Raw genomic sequence first — 22,441 nt, 5'->3', positions numbered from 1 at the left:
AGTTTAGTCTACAAACAAAAAAAATAATCAGAGGTTAATGAGAGGCGTTCTGTTGGATCAACAATCCAAAACACAAAAACATTGAATAAATAACTGAAGATCATTGATCATTGTCTTATTACAGATCCTTGCACACTGATTGACCACATGGCCCAGCCATGTTTTTATTGTATGTATCACGTGTCAACATGGGTCTAGTACTCTCACATCCGTACCTAGTGTGTCTGTATGAACAATCCATGTGTGTGGGTGTGCATGAATGGCCACAATGCCAGTGCACCTCCTCTGCTTGGCTGCCCAGTGGTTGGTCATATTGAGGGCAAGCCGACCACAGGAACAGAGAGGAACAAGTTAAGTAAGCAACCATGCTGCATTAATGAGGGGGATGGCAAAACCTGGCAACCAAAGCACGCGAACCACAAGCCTCTGGAGGGGGCCTCAAAGGTTCGCCTGGCTCATCAGCAGGCAGAGAGCTAACCCCATCTGACAAGACATGGCACCCGCTCTAAGGGAGAAAGAGCCTCGCCTCCCCACACTCTATAGTGTGTGTTTGTGTGTGTTTGAAGACATGTTTTTTCACATGCATGTTCATGCTTTTTAGTGTGTGTGTGTGTGTGTGTGTGTGTGTGTGTGTGTGTGTGTGTGTGTGTGTGTGTGTGTGTGTATGATAACAGCACAGCAGTACTTCATGCTTGACGAGAGATGAGCCGTGCTGAGTGACTATTGTGAAAGTGCCAAAATGATTACACTTCAGAAGGGCTGCTTGTGTGTACCAACAGCTTAAAAACGAGGTGATGCCGGCATTTTAATAATTTCCTGCTCTTCAAACGCCAACACAGGGCCGACCGTGGACGGCGCAGGTGAGTTTAGACCAAACAAAGAATGTTCTGACTGATAAAAAGGAGCAGAATACAAGAGTAGGTGTCACAAACAAAACTGCTTTTACTACATGTTTGTGCAGCAAGTCAGGATCATAGTTCTATGAAGCTCAGCCACTGGAAATAAGACTGCTAACTGGCTGTGAGAACTCATAAGACGGATTACACACAAACACAGTAACATGTCAGTGGTGTTTTCTGATGGTCAATCTTGTTTTCTTCTGTTAAAAATACTTTTCTCACAACTGTGAGAAAATAAAATTCAGGTTTTGGATTGATCCAGATTAGTTGTCTATAAACATTTTAGCCATTCAAGAATAAGAAAAGAGTAATGAATGAATGCTATTTGCTTATCCAATCTATAACCAAAGTCACACACAGCTTCTTAGTCAAATAAAGTGGTAAGCATGAACTGAACAGTGAGCAGCTGTCGCCTGGAACCTCTAAATAGGATTATATTTTCTGCTTTCCTGTCACAAAAATAAGAAAACTTCTGAGTTCCTGAAAAGCCTCTGGGTCCCTGATAAAGTTCCTGGAATGGTTAATGTGCTACAAATGATCCAACTACCCAACAAGACTGCAGACAAACTTGGAGGTGTCACACACTGATATTTATATCCTCCTCCATTGCCAGGAAGAAACAATTCTCCATTTGTCTAGACGTGTTCAGCATAAACACATTAAAAAATAGATGCAAACACGCAGACTGGGCCTCATTTCTGCTCACATCTCCTGATATAAATCAATCAGTCTGTTTAAAACAAGGAAGTTCATGAATAATCAGTATGGACTTGATCTAATTACAACCTAACCACAACATGTTTCATTCATAATTGGAATTCAATTTCTTGCATCAACTGCGACTGTGTGGTATTGTATGAAAATGGAAGGCCAGTATAAATCTCCCACCATCTAGACATTAACTACTGTGTCAACAGTCTTGATAGGAGAGAGAAAAATGTATACAACATGATCCAATGCATTGAAAGGTATTCCAGCAAACAGCGACACAACCAGTCTGACAACGCGATGCGTCCCTTTCTGTCTCCTTGGCTCGACGTCAGCACCTTCACAGGGTCGGCGTACGCCTTGGAACGCCTGCGCCTGGAGCAGTGGGAAGTAACATGAATGTGTCTGTGTGATGTCGGTGTAGGCCTGTGAGTATGTGCGCATGAGCCTTTTGTTAATGTAAGCTGTAAAAGTTCACACATTAAGTGGACAAAGGGAGTACAAATTTGTGAGTGTGGTGAGGAAACAACTGTAAAAAAAAAAAAGGATGGCTTGACTGTAACATAAGATATCAATGCAAGACTATGGTATATAACCTTTCCCCAAAAACTTCAATTCTTTGTTCTGTACAAGAATAAATGTCAGGACTATGATTAAGCTTTGAGTATGTTTTCCATTCTTCATAGCGCAATATTAATAGCTAATAATGATATGTTAAGGTTCTGGGCTGAGATATGCATAATAAGACTCCACAACAAAAACGGTGCACGAAAGCCGGGCTCACATTTCAACACAATGAGGCTGATTTTAAACAATTTCACACCTTCTGGCAACCTGAAGAGAAAACCAGCATGGAGCTTGAATCGGCTCTGATGATGTGGTAAGATAAGAAAAGATAAGAAAGGTCTTTATTCCATTTGTTAACAACAGTATAACGAAAAATACAGCAACAAGTTGTAAGAATAAAAAATGAATAAGAGAAAGATAATAGGGCCTACACACTACTGCTTTCAATTCACTGTCTGATCATTTATTTCAAAAGGTAGTAGCTAAATCAAAAAAAAAAAGAGTCAACATGTTTATCTAAGTGCAATGAGGTATAGATGTCGTACATACATGTGCTTTTTGTACATACATGTACATCATCAGCTGATTTGTTTGCTTACTCGGCTGCTTCTCCAGAGATCACATGAGACAGTGCATTCACTTCTGATGAAGTTATGTGTGTCGAGCTTTGTAATTTTCAAATCTGACTTATGTGCACATTTGGGATTAAAGAGAAGATGTGGAGATTTACAAACAATGATTTACATGTTAATTTATGTTAAGTCATTTGCATAACAGTCCTTAAACTCAACAGACACACATATATGTTGCCTATAATCACCTGGGTGTTATCACGGTGATGCTACACATTAAGGCTTTGCAAAAGTTGCTTGAGAAGCTGGTTGGCTTTACTTCTCCCAACCCACAACCACCCACAGTGTGTAAACAAACACCAGAGGGCATTGTGGGTAGAGAACATCGTCCTGGAGCTCACCGCCCCCTGTAACCTCATTCCTTTCTCCGTTACCACAGTTTCACCACCGCAAACCCCATGGCAACTCCATTTGCATAAATCTGCATTCCTTTAAAGCGGCTCCCTGGCTGCTGAGGTGGCAGAAGTTGTGCTCATTTGAGCAGAGGCTGGAGTCGAGCAGTAAGATGGTAAATACAGAGAATGTCTTCAATAAGTATAACCCTGAAACCCCTTTATTACCGGCTTCTGAAAATCCCATCTGTCGTGTGGGTTCTGACGCAATTTGAAAACCATCACTTTTCATCGAGTGAAAATAACCTTTTCTTTCCATTGACATCATCGAGCGGTTTCATTAGTGTTTACATGAATAATAACTAGCTCTGACTTCACTCTAATGCACATAAGGCTAGATGAGGGAAGAGGCAAGCTTCAACTTGTGGCTATTCAATCCGAATGCTGAGAAAAACCTAACACTAAAGTTTTGGTTGACTTTGTGTCCAAACAAAGCATCACTTCTGACAACATACACAATTTTTTTTAAAAACTAGTTAAAAAAACACTGATGCATTAATTCTTTGCAATGATTTCAAGAAAGGCTATAATTACTGTAGAGAAGTCAAGACTCGCAAATGAAATGAATGAGGAACAAAAGCCCGTCTAGTGTCATAAGGAGTTTTACTGGCTATTAATGAAGCACTGATGGATAAAAGGCCTCTGTGATTGGCTGTTAGGACAGTAATTACCACATAGAAAGAAAGAGACCTTACATAAGACACATCCCTACAGCCATTTATTTCATCCTAACCACAGATGAAATTGGATTGATGTTGGACCAGAGTTCCACAGCCTTTGACTTGCCTGAACAATGGCGTTCTGAGACATGGTGAAATTAACTGAACGCGACAGTGCTTATACTCTGCAGACATCAGAAAAGAGGCCATTAGAAAGGAAACAGGGAAACAAGAGTGAGACTTACATGTAGCGGGGGTAAAGACAAGAGAGACTGTGATACTGAGAAAAAGGAGTAATAACCAAGGGAATTCTGGTACAACCAATTGTGAATGGTTACTGGCTCGCGGTAGATGGCACAGCTTCATCATGGTCTCTTCTTCAAAAGAAAATCCGACTAAGAAGCACTTGTTATCGAGGCAGCTGAATTCTGCAGCTCTAAATCGCCCATTAGCAAAGAATGGCCGATACCCCTCTTTAGGCCAGACTGGTGTGCATCAAAAAAAGACACCCTACTGGTTATTTTTAACCAACATGAAATCACCTTGCAAAACGCAGTAGCAGCAAAATCTGGTTACACAGAAACTATGTCACACTCCTTTCACTCCACCAGCAAGATAGTCCAGTCAGATGAAGAGAGAAACCAACAAGGTTTTCTGTTCAAATACGGGAGCAAAAGATGTTGTCAAAACGTGTCAGAAAAGAAGACCCAAGTGAGCTTTACTGCCAGCAACCTTTTTAGAGATTAATTTGTACAAGACCTGACAAGCCAACATAACATCTGCCACACTGAAGGATGGGCCACACCAACAACCCTAAACATACAGTCTATTCTTCTTAGAAAAGAGCTGCCTGTTCTTGTCTAATTGTGTCGTGTTTAAATCCACTTGGAACATGGTGTGACTTCCACAACCTATACTTAAATATCTTGGATGAAAGCTTTCAGGATTTGCATGATTACCAGTAAGTTAAAAAAATGAATTAACTTGTAGCAATTTTTTTTCCAATTGTTAAAAGGTTTTTAAGAATAAAAATGCCCAACTAATTTCTACAGTCATTGAAAAAAGTAGGGGTTTCTAAATATGATATGACTAAAGAAAGTGTATTGTTTCAAGTTTTGACAAGTCTTGAAAAAGGTGTGAAGACTTCGCATCAGAAAATGTTTTTTAATTTCTTTTAAGTCAAATTTGGGTTGGATGAAGAGCAGCAATCTACAACCGACATTTAAACAGTATCAGATTGTGTATTATCAGTAATACACAGAATTACAGAAGACAAGACTGACTGCACAAACACAAACACATGGTGTCCTGGCAGAACGAATCTGACGATAAACAAGCATATCTCCAGTCATGAGACGGTGATTAATTACACCAGTAAATATAGTTAACTGCAGCTAATGAAAGGCTTCATCAGCAGCATCCTTACAAACATCAACGCTTTCACCAGCTATGGCTGTACTACCACTGCTGCGCATGTCACACAACTACAAAATTTAGGGCACTCCATTTCATCTTATGATGCTGTGGATTATGGCATTATATACATCCACTGCATAGGAAGGGTTTTAAACGTCACACCATACGGGGTCCAGTTCCATAACTGCCACTGCAGCAATGGAGCGCACCATCCTAATAGGCCTAAACCCCACCTCTACAGCCATTAGGTTTATTAGTTCAGCTTGTAAAAACACACACACACACGCACAGAGAGACACACACACAGCAGAATGTCAGCGACAAATTCCATTAGGAGTCCATTGGTTTGAGCCAGATGGTTAACCTGCCCTGAATCAATCTGATGAAGACTACAGTACAGTAAAACGGCATCTCTCTCTCTCACACACACACACACACACACACACACACACACACACACACACACACACACACACACACACACACACACACACACACACACACACACACACACACACACACACACACACACACACACACACACACACACACACACCTCATAAAGTCTAATGGAAACTCATCAACTGGTAATTTTATTATACAAGACCTCCCCGACACCCCATTGCTACATCATCAAGTCAAGTTTCTCACTTTATGATGCATGGTGCTCATTTACACAGCAGGGTGACAGCGATGCAGTTTGGTCTGAAACATCCTCTGACAGGGCAATCTTACCATCCCAGACTTTGAACATCATTTTGAAGACTGTGACCCATAACTTAAATGAAAAATTGCTAAACTCTGTGGCTGGAGAGAAGTAGCTGTGGTTAAAACTAATGGTAGATTCCAAAGGCACTGAAGTCAGAAGATTATTGAAGGAAATATTCCAAGTTCTTGGGCAACGTTGATGTACCTCCTGAAAACTTGGACTTAACAAACGCAAAAATTCCAAAATTGAGTTGGGTTACAAATTTAATGTTAGGTAAATCAGCCCACCTCAGTTGACAAATTGGACTAGCTTTGTTAGTTTAATCTTCTGCTTATATGCCTCTAAGCAATATTTTTCGGGTTAAATATCCCAACTACTAACATTGACAGTTATGATACTATTGATCCCAAACTGTTGCCTTAATGCTAGAACTAAAGCTACAGCTTTATTATAAGAGTGTTAGCTTTACTGAAACATTTAAAAAATAAGGAAACAACAACTAGCAACAATCCCTGCCAATAAATAGCCTGTTAATACCGCGACCTGCCTCAGCAGTACTTATGGACAGTCTCAAGATTATGTGACGCACTTAATAAGAGTCATACATATTAAATGCTATGTGAGAATAGCAACAAAATGCATCAACAGCATGAAAGACTGAAGATAAAAAACGTGTTATTTTTAGTGAATTACACATTTTACGCTTCTTTCCTGCTGGTTTATCTGCTAAAAGCAACACCTCCCTCACCAAAGCGACCTCTGCAACCGGAAAACAGATTGCCAGACTAATTTTACCTTTAACTGTACAGTCAAATCAGACACCTCCTGGTCTCTGTCGTCTGCTGAGGAGCCAGCTGTCCTTTTGGAGCAGCTGTGTCACCTCCTATTAGCAGTGAGTGGCACAGATCATTTATGGCCAGGTGGTCCACCTGAGGTCTGACTCATTGCATCGTACGAACGGACTAAGCGGTGAAATGGAGGCTTAGTGGCAGTTGAATAGGAAGAGGCTATTTATACACCAATTGTAGACATTTAATCAAGATCTCAATTTTTATATAGTTAAATAAAAGTGATTCTAAAATGAGAGATGTTTAAAGTACTCCTAAATAATCCATTTATGCCTTTTTGTAAATGGCAGACTATCAGTCCTTTAATCATCTTAGTCTGAACCTCGCAGATTAGCAAATGTGAACATATGGAGGCTCTGTCTTCAATCCCCTTTTTCTTTTGCTTCAATGTTTTCTTAATTCATAGTTTTTAACTAGTGGAGCTCTTTCCATGTAGTTAAGTGTACTTGCTCATCTTTCCTTCTACAATGAAAAATACAATCGGGTCAGGCTAATTGGTGACTGCAAACTGCCTGTAGGTGTGAACATGTTATCCTGTCAGCCTGTTCACTACTGTAATGTCCAAATTCAATTGGCACCCACCCATGGAAAGAATGCAGCCATTCTGTTCAGATTAAAAGTGGGGGGTGCGTATTCATTGCTAGATTATTGATTTTATTTCACTTCTGTAGTGTCAGCACAGTGCCCAAAAACAAAAGATGCAAGTCTGGCTTTTTAATTTCACAATGCTCGCTCATTAAAGTCTAAAATGCTGCAAGCCGACATCTGATGTCAGCATATTTATCTGCTTTACTTGCTTAAATATCAGTTTCATTTCCATTTATTTACAACGTAGTTTTTTTTTTCTCTATAGTGCTATACTGCACTGAGATGTTTAAACAAACTAAAAGACAACAAGTTACTTTTCTCTCTTGTCATTTGTGCAATAGGAACTCTATTATGACCCCACGTTCACATCTGGAATCTCATGAGGCCATTCATCAACAGGACATCCTCACAGACCCAGAAGCCTGGTTTACATGAGCAGCTGTTTTTCTTCAATATAATCATAGTATGATGTGTTCACTGGACTTTTCTTCCAAGTTTGTGTCAGCATAATCCCTCTTATCGACTTTTCAAGTTCCCACCCAAGATCTATTAACATCTGTACCCTTGAAACAATGACAATTCTCCATCAAATACCCCACAAAGAAATCATACCCCATAGCAAAATGGTAATAAAGTCATCTTCAGACCAACACTGAGAAACTTAATGACAGTAATTAATTCAAACAGCTGGAAACAATACAAATATAATCAGTTAAAAGACACATCAATGGGAATGTGCAAGTCTAAAAAAAAAGCATAAACCACAACAGCTAAGACAAGTGTTGCATTCAAGTGATGGAGCTGTTGTAGAAGGAGGGAACAGCATGTTTGTCTTTCTGCTCCTTACATCACAGGACTCCCTCCCATCATTTGTAAAGCAGAACCACATTTTTAGCAGAAAGAAAATTCCCTCAATATCCTCAGGAAAAGACTTTTTCGGGAAAAGTTCTTTTGGGCTGCCAAAAGACTTGAAATCTATTTTCTTTTGAGTTTTTTTTTTTCTGGGAAAATTTTTAAAAGTTGTTGCAGTACCAGTTGTATGAGGGATGAAAAAAAATATTTGTTGAAAAATTCACTCCTCCAAAAATAAAAGTGGGAGAAATTGACACTTGGCAGTGTGTGCACCTTTCACTGCTCTGCAGGTGTAGTGATATTTCTGGTGTCAGTGTTTATTTCTACCCTCACCTCCCCTGGGACAGCAACCAAATTTTCAAAGATCCCCAATTTCAAACTGTACTTTGTGTGACTGGCACGTTCCTTAATGTTCTCTTCATTTCCTGTATTCTCCTGCTCCTTCTCCTCCCTGTCTGTTTGTTTAATCTTTGCTTTTTCACACCTCTCTTCCCCTTTTCACATTTCTTTCTCATCTTTCCTTCTCCTCCCCGTGCTATCCATAACCCCCAGACCACCATTCATCTCTCCAGCCAAGTTTTTATGAAGCCTCTTCTCCTGAGCTCTCATCAGCTGATGGTCAATGATGTGGGCCCCTCAAAAATCTCCATCGTCAGCCTTTCCATCCATTTGGTGAGCCGCGCTACCATGGCTGTGGTAACTACAACATCAACACAATGGGAATTTGTTCCATGTGTCTGCATTCATTCTACTTTGACAGGCCTTTCCCTCTTCCAGGAGTCAATTATTAAGTTCTGCATGGAAACCACTCATATTGCAGCTTCCATCTTGTTCCATGTTAAACAAATTATGCGCCATATGTAGCAGCGGTCTGGAGAATCACTAACTTACAGCATATGGTCACAGACTGCCTCTTCCTCCATTTTTATATAATGTCTACCTTTTCTGTTTGTTTTACATGTACCACGGAGGAGGCCCTAAAGGTGCACATTCCACATATTCTCTTTGCGGAGCAGAGATTTAATGCCACAAGCGGCGAGAAAGTCCCTGGATTTAGGTACATTCCTCTACAACAAGATCCAACTCGTTTAGAAGAATAAAATTTGACAACTTGACACTTGTCAAAAGCAGGGAGAGAGTTGTACAGTAAAAAACAACAAAGCTGAACTCAGTGCCATCATGAAGAGAAAGGGTGGTTAAGAATACCCCATAAAATGAATAACCTGCACAGTATCTTAGCAACAAGCAAAAAAATTAGATGCTTACTTTGCAGTGACCTGTGTTGCACTGGATCATCAACCTTGATCCTGTGTTTCAGATGTTATCCTCGACAATGCCGCAGGAGGCACTTTCCTCCTGCTGCTCTGCCATCCTTGATCCTTCAACTTGAAGATGCCCTGTTCCACTTTCTCACTTTCAACAAGCATGCAAGGCATTTGACACCGTTATGTCTTCTAAATGGTTCAAAAGAGTCCTAAGTTCATTCAGTTCATATCATGCGTAGGGCTACGTGCTGAGTATTTCAAAAGAGTTGTGGGCAGAGGAGCAGTCCTGAATCCCGATCTTCAAATCCCTTTAATGAAGACGTTCACCCCTCCAAACTCTTCACCGTGTTTCAGAAAGTCACGTCAGAGCTAAAACATCAATGGTTTAATCCTCCTACGTCTTTTGTTGAGAGAGCAAGACAGAGAGGATGCACAGTAGATAAAGCACCGAGAAATAAGTCCAGAAGTCCTTGTTGTAAGATTTGTTAGTCAGTATATTCCCTTATTAATAAAATAGTGATATTTAGCTATAATTAGGTTTGGCTGGTCACATCATCATAGAAAATGTCACAGGTGTGTCAAGAGTTTCTGTTATGTTTTTCTAAAGATATTCAATCACGGCCATCTATTTACCCTTAAGAATGGATGTTTGCCATGGAAATGATGGTGTGACCATAGAAATCAGGACAAGATTGTAACCCAATGTTTTGCAGGTTTTCACTGTCCTTACAGGAGCACCACGGTGTCTTTTGCCAACACTGTCTATAGTACATGATGCCACTCTAATTTCAAGGGTATGCAGAGAACTCCAAAAGAATAATACAGAAAGGATTATTTTTATTAAACATAAACAATTAAGAGCTTTCCAGTCAAATATTTTCTTATCCCACCTGTAGATGGACAGACTCCCCCTATGGGGTCCTGAGTAAGTCATAAACATTTCTCTATGAATACAAGAAGCAAAAAAATATATACAAGCTTCTCACTTTCCAGGACTTGTCTACAAAAAAAAGTCAGACATCTTCCACCAAGTCAATTAATATATTGAAGAAACAGTTGGTTGCGACACACAAGTTCATTTGTTAAATTTGTAAGGAAGCATATTTCTCTTCACCCCCCGAAAGGCTATTGCTGTTTTTTTCACTTTCAATATTATACCTTCATTGTCCAGTGAGCTATAAACAAAATCAAATGTGACTGACAGCCACATATCAAATGCAATTTCGTTTTATGTTTCAATCTCAATTGATTTATGACTTTATGATTCAAAATGTTGCAGAACTCTCCCAATATCAGCAGCAGAAGAGAGAGCAATCTGATGGCCCCAGTGCTGAAGAGGAGGAATAAACCGTAATGGCCTTCCTGACAGAAAACAACCGCAGAACAGAAACAGTGGTTGGCATACCTTCCTTTTATCCTCGATCCAAATACTCTTAAACCATAGTGTCCCTTTCCCCACTTCCAACCCATTTGCCATTTATCAAACTCCACCGCATCCCCTTTAAAGATCAGTCTCTGCGACCATCCAGAGCTAAGCAGCTTGTGTGTGATCAGACATTATCTGAACATCAGCTGAACCCGTAGCAAAGTCTGATAGTGATAAAGAGGATCGAAGGGAGAACCAACATCTTTAGAGTTTTAGATAATCGTGTGCGTGTCCCTGATGGACGTTCCATGTACAATAATACATTTTCAAACAAAAATGCAAAAACAAGGATAAAATGTATGTGTACTTGTGCATCTCCTCTGCCAGTCATTGATTTGGCCAAACAGACTGCTTTCATGATTATCAGCTCATACCTAAGCGCTTTATGAATGTGCCCGTCACATCAGCGGAATCGAACGCTCCACACACACGCCGTTGACTTCAAACAAATAATGACTTCAATCAGCTCTTAAAATCCAGTGCCAATCCCAGTTAAGCAGAATGGTCTTAATATGTTTACCCTAGAATTTCCACAGCCATCAGATTGTTGCCAAGTATTTGTCAAGGACAGCACCACAGGCAGAAAGGGGAAAAAAAATCTCATGTGATTTATTCAGCAAGCTGGGAAATATGATGAATTCAAAAGCTGGTCTCTAACTATCCTCATTTGACTCTCTTATAGTTTATCTTTCCATATTTTACCCACTAAAGCACAGGGTGAAAGGATTGATATAACAAGACTGTTGATGATCCTTCAGTACTTTTAATGTAACCCATAGAGTCCATTCCAAAAAGTGAACGCTTCAGCATTCATGAAAAGTCAGTGAATGAAAGTCAGTAAAATTCAAGCCACAGTGTGCCCATCACCATGGATGCACCAAATGGTACATTATGTTCATCCACCTGTTAAATGTTCAGACATTTCACTGGATACAAGTGAAGGTTTCGATATGCTGGTAGCTGTAGATGAAAATGACTCTGGTTAAATCCACCAAAGACATTTATCACTATTATAACTAGTCTGATTATACACTTGTCAGATGCTTGTGATGTAGATAGTCTTGAAACAGACTGACCATCCTAAAAAAATGGTGAAGAAGATTCTCTGTTAAAAGCATCAATTTTCACCAAGGAAATATCCAAACATATCCAGCAAATGTTAATAATGATCTTCTTTTTGAACTATGAAACTGCTTAGAAAAGATATTCCCATGTCAACCCCCCACCTAGAACATTTAGAGTGCCGTGAAAGAAAACTCTTTGATGGGGTGTCTTTGTAACACTGTGTGAGTAACAATAGGTTACACTGACAGATGGCCATGGTGACCTTAATGTGGGGCATCGCTGGAAAGGAGGAAGGGGGCAGTTGCTCTGTGAACTGTAGAACACTGTAAAATGCCACTGCAACACCAAACTACAAAATATAATCACAACTCAGTTCTCTTTTTTACAAATCTGGAAAATAAAGACAGCATTTCTCACACACATAATTCATTTTGACAGCCCAATCGGTCCACTGCTTCATCTATTTCCTCTCTCAGAGCTCTAACGAGAACAAGTTAAGAGAAATGCCTGCCTCAGGCAAATCCCAAACTAACATTGTTACATGTTTTCCCAAGTTATTGAGTTAATTTTTGATACTTAAAACTAGTCTGCAAGAGGAAATTAGATTGCAGAGTGGCAGAGCAAGGTTACCTGAAACCAATCCAAAGAAACATCCTGACGATAGCACAACACTATCAAAGTGATTCAATTCTTTCCAGATGCTTCAACCAACTGAACTCCACATTATCACATCCATCAAAAGCACTCACACTTTCACATTTTTCCTGGCTCTTCCGTTGTTCTATCCTGATTATGGAGTTCTTATCAGCTAATCTGGCAATTGGATGTGTCACAATCTCAGAATTTCAACAGTGAACATTCTGTTCAAATTCCCATATAGTTTTGCTGTCAGCTTGTCAATAAATCAGCTGTTCGCTTTACGACCAACCAAATGTGTTCCCATAACCACATGTTAATCACCGAAGAGGAAAAATCTATAACTATTAAACAGCAGCAGGAGTAAGACAACAGCAGTATCTAAATGCAAGCAAGGTGAAAACATCTGCTGACTCGTCTCCAATGTCACAGTAACCAAAAGCAAAAGGCTGACAGGCAGAAAATCCAGATGAACGCCTTGTTCCTCCCAGGCCACGAAAGAAGCTGATGAAGAGGTGTTCTGTCTAAGAGTTGCTGACTTTTGGCAACCTGGGACTGTTCCACTGCTGAAGGTCACTGGGTGTGTTGCATAGACAGAACTGAACTGCTGATGGTGACTTTGCGGTGCAACACCAGATGGGGATTTGTCGCTGATTCACCTGAACCCTGTCACTCTTGGAAATACCCTTCTCATGTCTGTCATTTGCATTTTAATAAGTCATTTTATCTGGCATATATTACAAATCAGTGAGTCTTTGGGTACAGTACTACTCATTAAAGTCACATTTAGTCAGATAGGAGGTTAACAAAGGAAGAGAGGACAAGTGAGGGTCAGTAATGTCTCTAAAGTGCAGAACAACCCTGCAGACAGATAGATAGATAGATAGATAGATAGATAGATAGATAGATAGATAGATAGATAGATAGATAGATAGATAGATAGATAGATAGATAGATAGATAGATAGATAGATAGATAGATAGATAGATAGATAGATAGATAGATAGATAGATAGATAGATAGATAGATAGATAGATAGATAGATAGATAGATACTTTATTAATCCCGGAGGAAATTGCACATATCCGCTGCTCAGGCATTACATAATGAATAAATACTGGGTAAAAACCAGGGGGGAAAAAAGAAACACTGACATCACAGATTTAAATAGATTTAATAGATTTCATTTAACTGCCTAACTAATTGTCAGGAACTGCCAAGTTAAATATATTTTTTCCTCAACATTATGAAATATAGAGTAATATAAGAGTAATGGGTACATTATCCATTTCGGGTGACTGTGGTAATCAAATCTAATGTCACAAATCGATCAGTTAGTCTGAAGTCAGATTCTATAAATGAATCATAGTGATGAGTTGTTCATAGATCTTAAAAAGTAAATAAATGAATACAAGTGTAGACATAGTTTGACAATTCTGTGATGGCAAAGTAATTAATAGATTTATTTTGCAAGCAACCAACTCTTGAATGTTGACTTCTACTATATACATTATTTGCTATCCAAGTTGTGAGCTAGTGTGCCACTTTATCCAATAAAAATTTGAGAGTATAGTAGCATAACTCTGTTTTACTATGAGTGAAAACAATGACACCATGTTTGTCTCTAATGAGCAGACACACTCACAGAGACCTGACCTGTCTCAAACTGGCATCATTCTGCGTGGGTCAACCAAGCACAACTGCACCCAAACCTATACCCATCCCCCTATCTCTGTCTTCCCCATGCATCACTGAATCTTAGGCTAGGCGTGGGCTCTGTCCACTCGCCCCACTGATCATTGCGGTTGCCTAGGCGACTCAGCAACTGAGCCCCCCCAGCAACCACCCTCCCAATGATCAGTGAACAAGGACACATTTGTGAAGACTGACACAAGTATCTGGGATTGTCTTAATATTTGTAAGTTGACACACTATTTCCTTGGAATCAGGCCATATTTATGTGCTTTAGAAATGTTAACCACACAAATGTGGCAAAGAAGGCAAAACTTGTTGAAAATCTAATCCATGTCTGCACGTTCAAGGCTCACTCTGGCTCTACAGCCTCATTCTGTCAGCTCGGTTTTAATGGGCGTGAACGGACAGCAGATCAGACAGCAGGTTCACAGGATCGAGACAGAGATGGATATGTGTGGAGGGAGAGGGAAGGACTGGAGAAGCGAAGTGTGTCAAGAAGACGAGGGAGGGAAAAGTTCAAATTGGAAACTAGGTACCCAGGCTTTCCATCATTTTTCACTGCCCTGTTCCTCTTCCCATGCAGCCTTGATCCTGCTGTGTCAGTAAGACGAGACAGACCCACTTCCGCTTTTGTTTATCCAGGAATGTGGGGCACCCTGACAGGCTGGCTTTTCATTGACGGTACACAGCTGAGAGTTCCCCCTGTGGCTCTTTCTTTCAGCCACTGCTGTGTGTTTCTATTCCATTATCTCTGTTATCAGCCGACCAGACCTCACACAAGACGACGGGGTGCTGGGAAACACAAGGCATGCAGGGAGAAGAGCAAACACTAATACCAAAAAACACCTGGAGTGGTAAATGATCGCTAAATTTAACTGTCCAGTTTGGTGTTTCTTTGCAATTAAATTGCAAATTACACAACTAAACACTGGGGGAATTCAGATGCAAGCATTTCCTTTTGGAACTATCAGTGCAACTACTTTTAGCAATTATAATAATTATTATAGCTCTACACTTTTTTGGAATTGAGAAGACGCACCATAAAGGGGTCATTCTTAACAAGACAACAAATCAGTTTCATAGAGTAGTTTGAGTGGACAAACAGGATATGAGCAACAGAAACATCCTATTCCTGCTTTGTTGCCCTTTCTGAGCCCCGCCAACGAACCACACAATGACTTAAAGCACAGCCAAGAGGAAAACACCATTGTACTGTCAATTCTCTGGTTTCCTTTGAAACAAGACAGACGCCCACAGTCTGACTTTAAATGGGTTTTGACTGAAGTTTATTTTCAAAAGACACAATAAATAGAACAGGTCTCACTCATTGTTTTGGATTTTGCGGTGATTGAAACAAAGTAACAGGGCTTTTGATTAAGGTACTTGAAAAGTAACACCAAGAGATCTTTTAATTCAAGACTGTTCTCTTAATAAACAAATGAAATGCATGATCCTACTAGTAAGTTCACTTGTAGTTCAGCTCAGAGGGAAATATGAACAGTAATCAAGGCACTGTCTGAAGTTTGCTGGGATGACGAAACACACAAACGCTAGTAGCTAACTGGGAGGGCTGGTTCTACAGTTTCATTGTGAGCTTTTAGGTCACGTCACTCCCCAAGGGAAACAGAAAAGGAAACTGAAAAGGGGAGGGAAAATCACTGTGGTACTTTATATATTATCACACTGAAAGGCCTAAAGAGCCCAGTTTAAACTTGCAATGTGACTTCATTCGGGCTAGTTTGATCTCCAATGTCTAGGTATACATTGTGCGTCAACAGAGGGACTAGAGATAGTAGGGCACTTCTCAGATACAGCTAGTTGATCAAGCAAATATGGAGGATGAATATAAATCTGATGACAGCTTTGTGCTCAATGTCTCATGAAAGTTAGTCACCAGTGACTCATTAACCCACCTGACAGGTTTCTGAGAGCCAGAAGCAACAGACTAGACTGACTGATTTGAGGTGATGAGATTGAAATGTACAAAGGCCCAGTCGTGCCAGAAAGTGGCTTAGTAAAATGTGTCTTTGCAAAATGTTTAGCTCTGAAAGATTAGTGACATAATGCAGTGAATCCCAACCAGGAGCTGTACATCAGAATATATTTCTGCTGCTGCCAAGGGTGGAAAACTACAGCTCAATCTGAAAGATTGATCACATTAACACATTACAACATTTCACATATGGCATGCGCTGTTAGATAAATCAAAGACTTAGAAACTTTAGAACCATTAATGTACTGCTCTAATGGCTAGCTGGTGAAACTCTTCATCTGGAGTGAAGAGTTTCACTACAACCCTAAACTGCCACGACATACTAGCACTAACCAAACAAAATAGCCTCTTGGGCTCCTGTCTACCTATGCCAGAGCCACCCAACCACTGGGTCACCAACCAGTATCAGGCAGTGGACCAGTTGGTCCTGGGGCTCACAGAAATAATGAAGTTGTTCAAAATTACATGCATTTTCATTGGTCTTCTAGGGATATTATTTTGAACATTGTGTCCCACTCCTGAACTTTTCGCAGTTGCAAGTTATTTCATAAATCAGGAGGTCATCAAGCAAACCCTCGCCAAAATGGCCAGCAAACAAATGTCACCGGAGAGCTTCTTGGAACACATAAAGAGCCAATGATGTGCCACAAGAAGGTGTCAGAGTCCTAGTAAAAAGAAAGCTGTATTTTAAAAAAATATACCAAGACAAGCTAGATATTAAAGTCATAAAGCCTTCAAAACTACTTCACCACATAGAGTTAAGCACACTGCATTGAAAGACAACCCTTTGGAATTTTATGAGAGAAAAAAAAGAAGTTATTGAAGGCCACAACTTCAACAAACGTGTATGCTCTTAAAGAATCATTCTCTTTGGTTGATTGCATGGTTAAAGCCCTTCAACATTGGTGAAGAGTTGATTTCCCCAATTGCTATGGACAGTTTCAGTGAACAATTTGGAGAGGCCGCAGTTAAAAAGGTGTAACATATTTTCTTCTTTGGGTTACTACTTTAACAAGATGAATTGATGAAGTAACGGAGGATCCCAGAAAGGAGAAGGAATGGATCCACAACCCATTTGTGAACAAGCCAGGTGAATCAACTTTTAACCTTATTGCCAGTAAGTCAGCTACTGGAGATTTCAAATGTCGTTGGCCTTGAAATTGTTCGGAACCACTTCAAACATCTTTGCATTCCACTTTTTTAATTACGGTAATATTAATAATAAGTAAAATGTGAATCGGGCAACACAGCAATAGCTGCTTAATGTTAGATCTTTTTGTTCCCTGTTGGTCATGGCAGCTTGTTATTGGTAATTACTATAGTTAAACTCAACACAAGAAAAAAAATCCAGGGATTTAATTCAGAACTGCATATATATTCACTGGACTTATGGTGGTTTTCTGGCTATTTTATGTGCTGGTATGACCAAGCTTTCAGGTATGAGAGAATAAAAGGGAGTGAGGCCACTGTGAATCTTTCACTAGAGAAGGTCCTCCATTTGAGTGCTCCAGCTCCAACAGCTCACACAAGCCAGGCCTGATTTAGCATCTGTCTGGTGCACATGTGAACATATACATGCCGGTTCATGTGCAACAGAAGGTTAAATCCTCTGCATTTCCATAAATATAGAGAAAATGGTCTTGGTTTTCCCTGCACAGCTGGACTGAAGTCCATTTTCCAAATCAATGTTTTATTTACTGCATCTTTTATTTCCTCCCCTTAGACTACACAATGCAGACCATGACCTTACTCACATCACAAAGGATATGACATCTGTGTTTTAATAAGTCTGATATAAATCTGCTTTAATGGGGGTCATATAATGTTTTTATTGAAAATTCAATCCTCTACTAGGTACACCATTGTCCCTTTGATTATATCAAAGTATGAGTATGGGTCTGATGACATTCTCTTTCTTTGCCTACTGTAATCTCTGCTGAGAAGCTTTTTATCTGCCTAGTTCCTTTAAAACCATGTGGCAGATAGAATACCAGCAGAATGTGTGAGGGTCTGGAAAGGTCAATAGGCATTGCTGCAGAGAGTACTTCTATCAGTTCATCCGGACAATGTCAAGGCAACAGTTCGCTGCTTTATTTGGCTTCACTTTGTCTTTATCTCTCAAATGCACTGAGTCTGTGTGCCATTATAGGAGAGCCTAATGCAAGCTGTCTGTGACAGCATTATATTTCAGACAGTCTTTGACAGGAGTTGGGTTACAGACCACCAAAAGTAAATGCAGCCATTGAGAAGGCTGGAAATAATAGTCCCAATTTATGAAACACAGGGGTAGCAGATTCCAATGTCGCCCCTGCTGTTGTCTTTTTACAAAATTTCTTCAGAAACGAAGCCCTCGTTACTCACACACACACCCTGTCTGAGTAAGCATACACATCAGTGTATAGTCCCAGAGAGGGGGGGGGGGGGCGGCGGCAATGAATTAAATTAAGCAGACAGCAGGATATCTCTGAAATCCAGTCTTCTTTGAGACCAATATGCCAACCACCACCCCACCCCCAGGCCTCCCAGCCAACCCTCAACCGCCTTTCAACCACTCCCCCTGCATCACCAAGACCCATTGAGGGCCCTTTGTTGGGCCCCCTCTTTCAGAACATCCTCTTTCAGGGACTTTTTCCTTTGCAGACCAAGAGTTCCAAATTCATATTTTACAAAAAGACCCAAAAGAATAGAACTGACCGGAAAGATGTGAAACATGAGCTTCTAACTCAAACTCCTGGTTGGTTTTACTCCACAGCCACCAAGTGCATCAACATACCCATCCTGTTCTTCCCATCTGTGCATTCATTTGTGCTACCAGTTAGCTACTGATTAAGCACTGGAGCGGCAGACCTCACGCTTGTCTCCTAAATGCCCATGGGAGCCAATGGCATTTGGATGGCATTAAATAAAGTCACTCTGCAGACCTCACACCATGGTCAGACCTGACCTCACAACATGGTCACTCGGCTTGGATTTCAGAACAGGCTATTGGCACAGATTTGTGCTGCTCATAAATTATCTTACTAGTCAAAACCTGCAGGAGCTGGTGCAGAGCTACAGGCAATTAAATTTCACATTCAAGCATGTTTTTGAGATGTACTCATTGAAGGAAGTAATGAACACTAGTTTCCTCCAGCTGTTTCTGGTCATAGCTATCCAGCTTATGTAATGATAGATTAGGATCAATGGACGGTAGTATCGCTTTGTTGTTTTATTTATTGATTGCTGTCTGAGGCTATTTCACGTTGCCTTATCAGTTTCAATTTCTGCATAGAATTGTTTGTAACCATGTAAAAGCCAGAGAGTTTGTTCAGGAGTACATTGAGTTCATTATGAATTCACTGGTTTTAAAGGTGAAAAAATAAAAACCTCCCAACTGAAGCGGGTCGTTCCCATGCTAGCCATTACATATGTGTATCAGCATGTCACTGACAATGATGAACACCGAGTCAGGGCCTCAGGGGCACACAATGTCACACACATCCTGCAAAACAGCAGGCTGGGACACTGCGGATACAATAATGATGTTATGTAATGGCAGGCAAACATTATTCAAAAGTGTGTACACTGGTGTGTGAATGAACGTGTACAAAGCATGTGTGTGTGTGTGTGTGTGTGTGTGTGTGTGTGTGTGTGTGTGTGTGTGTGTGTGTGTATGTCTGTGTGTTTCTATAATTAAGGCCCTCCCTGATGTGTCCTTCAACATTCCTAACCTTCATGGTTTTCACCATCCACAATTTCAGGAATGTTTGCAGGATAATGTGATGTATGTGACCTGATTTGATAGTGCCGAGACCCCGTCCTTGTAAATCAGGGTGAAATGAAATATATAATGTTAAACTGGATGAAACAGAATTTATCCCCCTTGCCAAACAGATCATGGCGAGTTATCAGGCCATAGCTAAACGAGGCTTAGTGTCCTCCTATTCCATCAGGACATTTTCATTCCAGCTCGGAGCTTTCAGTCGCGTATTTAGGTCTTTAAACAGGGACATTGATTTCTGGTCCCATGCCATGCATTTCCAACAGGCCCTAAGCAGGCATGAGTGCTCTTTCAAAACCAAAAGACTACAATAATAATCAGTGAGCAACCCCAACAGTGATAGACTCCTTTGAACCCCCCCCCTTTAAAAGCCATTCAGTTAAGTCCTCTTCCTTAACGACCGTGAGTGCAGTGACCTAAATCAGCTCAGATCAACATGATGAGGAAGCTGGGACTGAGAAGGCTACCTAAGGATGCTGTGTGTACATATGTCTGTGCGTGTGTGTTATAATCACCCCAATCAAGACTTCACTACAGGATTATGCCTCCCCCCCAAAATAATAATCCTTTGCAGTAATTTTGATCAGCATATGTTATGTGTGCAGTCACCTAAACATAGTAACCTTTCAGGCAGAGGAGAACAGTTGCAGGAGGCCAGGGGCAATTAAAGAGAGACAATAACAACAATATGAGAGTTAAACCACCCCAAAGTATGAGCGCAGCTTGCAGACATAAAAAATAAACAGGACAAATTCATGAGAAATAAGATAAATTTCCCTTTTTTTTCTCAATAAAATAATAACTATTAGGTTGGAGATAATGGCTGGCCTGAAAGGTCTGAACCTGGGACATGCATTCTCATGAATGAACGAATGCTGAATACCAAAGGGAAATTATTTGAAATGTCAGTACTGTATATGTTAGAATGGGTACTCACCATTTAGTCCATTGGGGATGCTCCTGTGATGATGCGGTGCTGACAGGTCATCCATGGACCTCCTCATGATGGGGCCCATCTTACTGTTCTCTGAGGGGGGCTTGTGTATGTGGTTGTGGTTGTGATGGTCGGGGCTCCCTGCACTACCTGTGCTGGACGTGCTACTCCCGTCTCCAACATCCCTGACCGTTCCGGTACCACCGTTCAGGTTGGTTAAACTGGACTGACTGTCTATGGAACTCCTGGAACCTGCTCCATTCCTCTCCTCGTCCAGCATGAGGATGATCTCCTTCAGCTCAGAGTTCTCCCTCAAAACGGTATCCTGATTGGCCTCCAACTCCTTCAGCTTCATCATGTAGGTGCCCACTTCCTTCCACATGGCGCTGGCAGTGTAGCGGCCGAAGCGCTGCCACTCTCGGGACAGCTTTTTACCCTTCTGCCGGTCGTCGTCCAGGAAGCAGCAGAGCTCCCGGAGCTCGTGGTTGTCATCTTGCAGCTTCTGGTTGATCTCCTTCAAGCTCCGGATTTCGTGCAGATGCATCTGCAGCCGCCGGTTGATGTCTTTCATCATGTTTCCATGCTCGATCATCAAGTTCATCTTCTCGCCGTCGACCCTTCTTAACCTCCGGACCAGCTCGTCTTTGCTGCACCGTAGCAGCTCCTCGTCTGTCAGCTGGCTCACATCATCCTTCGGTCCCTCGGACAAATTTTTAGCCATGACTGTATTGGATGAGTCTCAGTTCATTAAAAAACAAAAAAAACAAAAAAAAAACCCGGATTTAACTATCAAAACTCATTTAACCAAGCTTTAAGATTGCGTGAAATTGCATTGTTCAAAATGTGAAAGTATCAGTATCCCTCTTCAACAGGCCGGTCATAAGAAAATAATAATATGATGCTAGGGAATTTAATAAAAGACCTCGCCAATACTTCACTGATGGAATCCTCTATGAATGTCGGCTATAATCACTGGTTCTTGAATTCCAATTGCACATAATTTTGTATTGATTACCAACGATTTTCGGTAAGGTCTTCGTCGGCGAGTCCCATCAACACAAACCGCGTCCCGTCGCAATGTGTGCCGTCTCTGCTGGGCATCACTCCATTCAAACGATGCTTCATACAAAAAAAAAAATTAAACCACATTAAATCTGACGATTCCTACCATCTACTTTTGATCTCATTGATGAAAATCCACGTAAAAACAACGCCTCTAAAAAAAAACACTTTTCACCATCGGCGCATTCCTAGACGCGCTTTACCGTCAGCGACGCTCCTCGGATAAGCCTCTTTGCTGAGGGGGGCGAGTTGCTGGACGGAGGATTCAAGCTGTTCTAAGCAGCCAGTTCGGGATCAGCAGCCGACCCCCTCCTCCTCCTCCTCCTCCTCCCTCT

The 22,441-nt window shown here is 40.8% G+C and overlaps 1 protein-coding gene across 5 annotated transcripts in view; it reads right to left on the bottom strand.

Moving 5' to 3' along the window:
- The window catches only part of ccdc85cb (coiled-coil domain containing 85C, b), a 43,668-nt gene extending 21,227 nt beyond the window's left edge, over nucleotides 1–22,441 (bottom strand). For 2 of the 5 annotated variants that reach the window (XM_068343352.1, XM_068343355.1), the window contains exon 1: nucleotides 21,048–22,441. In XM_068343352.1, coding sequence (XP_068199453.1) covers nucleotides 21,048–21,765 — 718 coding nt within the window. In that variant the 5' untranslated portion in view covers nucleotides 21,766–22,441. The remainder of the gene's footprint in view (nucleotides 1–21,047) is intronic. The other 3 variants (XM_068343353.1, XM_068343357.1, XM_068343356.1) reach the window with 3 other exon arrangements.

Source organism: Antennarius striatus, chromosome 19 (genome assembly GCF_040054535.1).
Source record: "Antennarius striatus isolate MH-2024 chromosome 19, ASM4005453v1, whole genome shotgun sequence".
Classification (NCBI taxonomy): domain Eukaryota; kingdom Metazoa; phylum Chordata; class Actinopteri; order Lophiiformes; family Antennariidae; genus Antennarius; species Antennarius striatus.
Note: the sequence above shows the minus strand (reverse complement) of the source record. Positions and strands in the feature narration are given on the sequence as shown.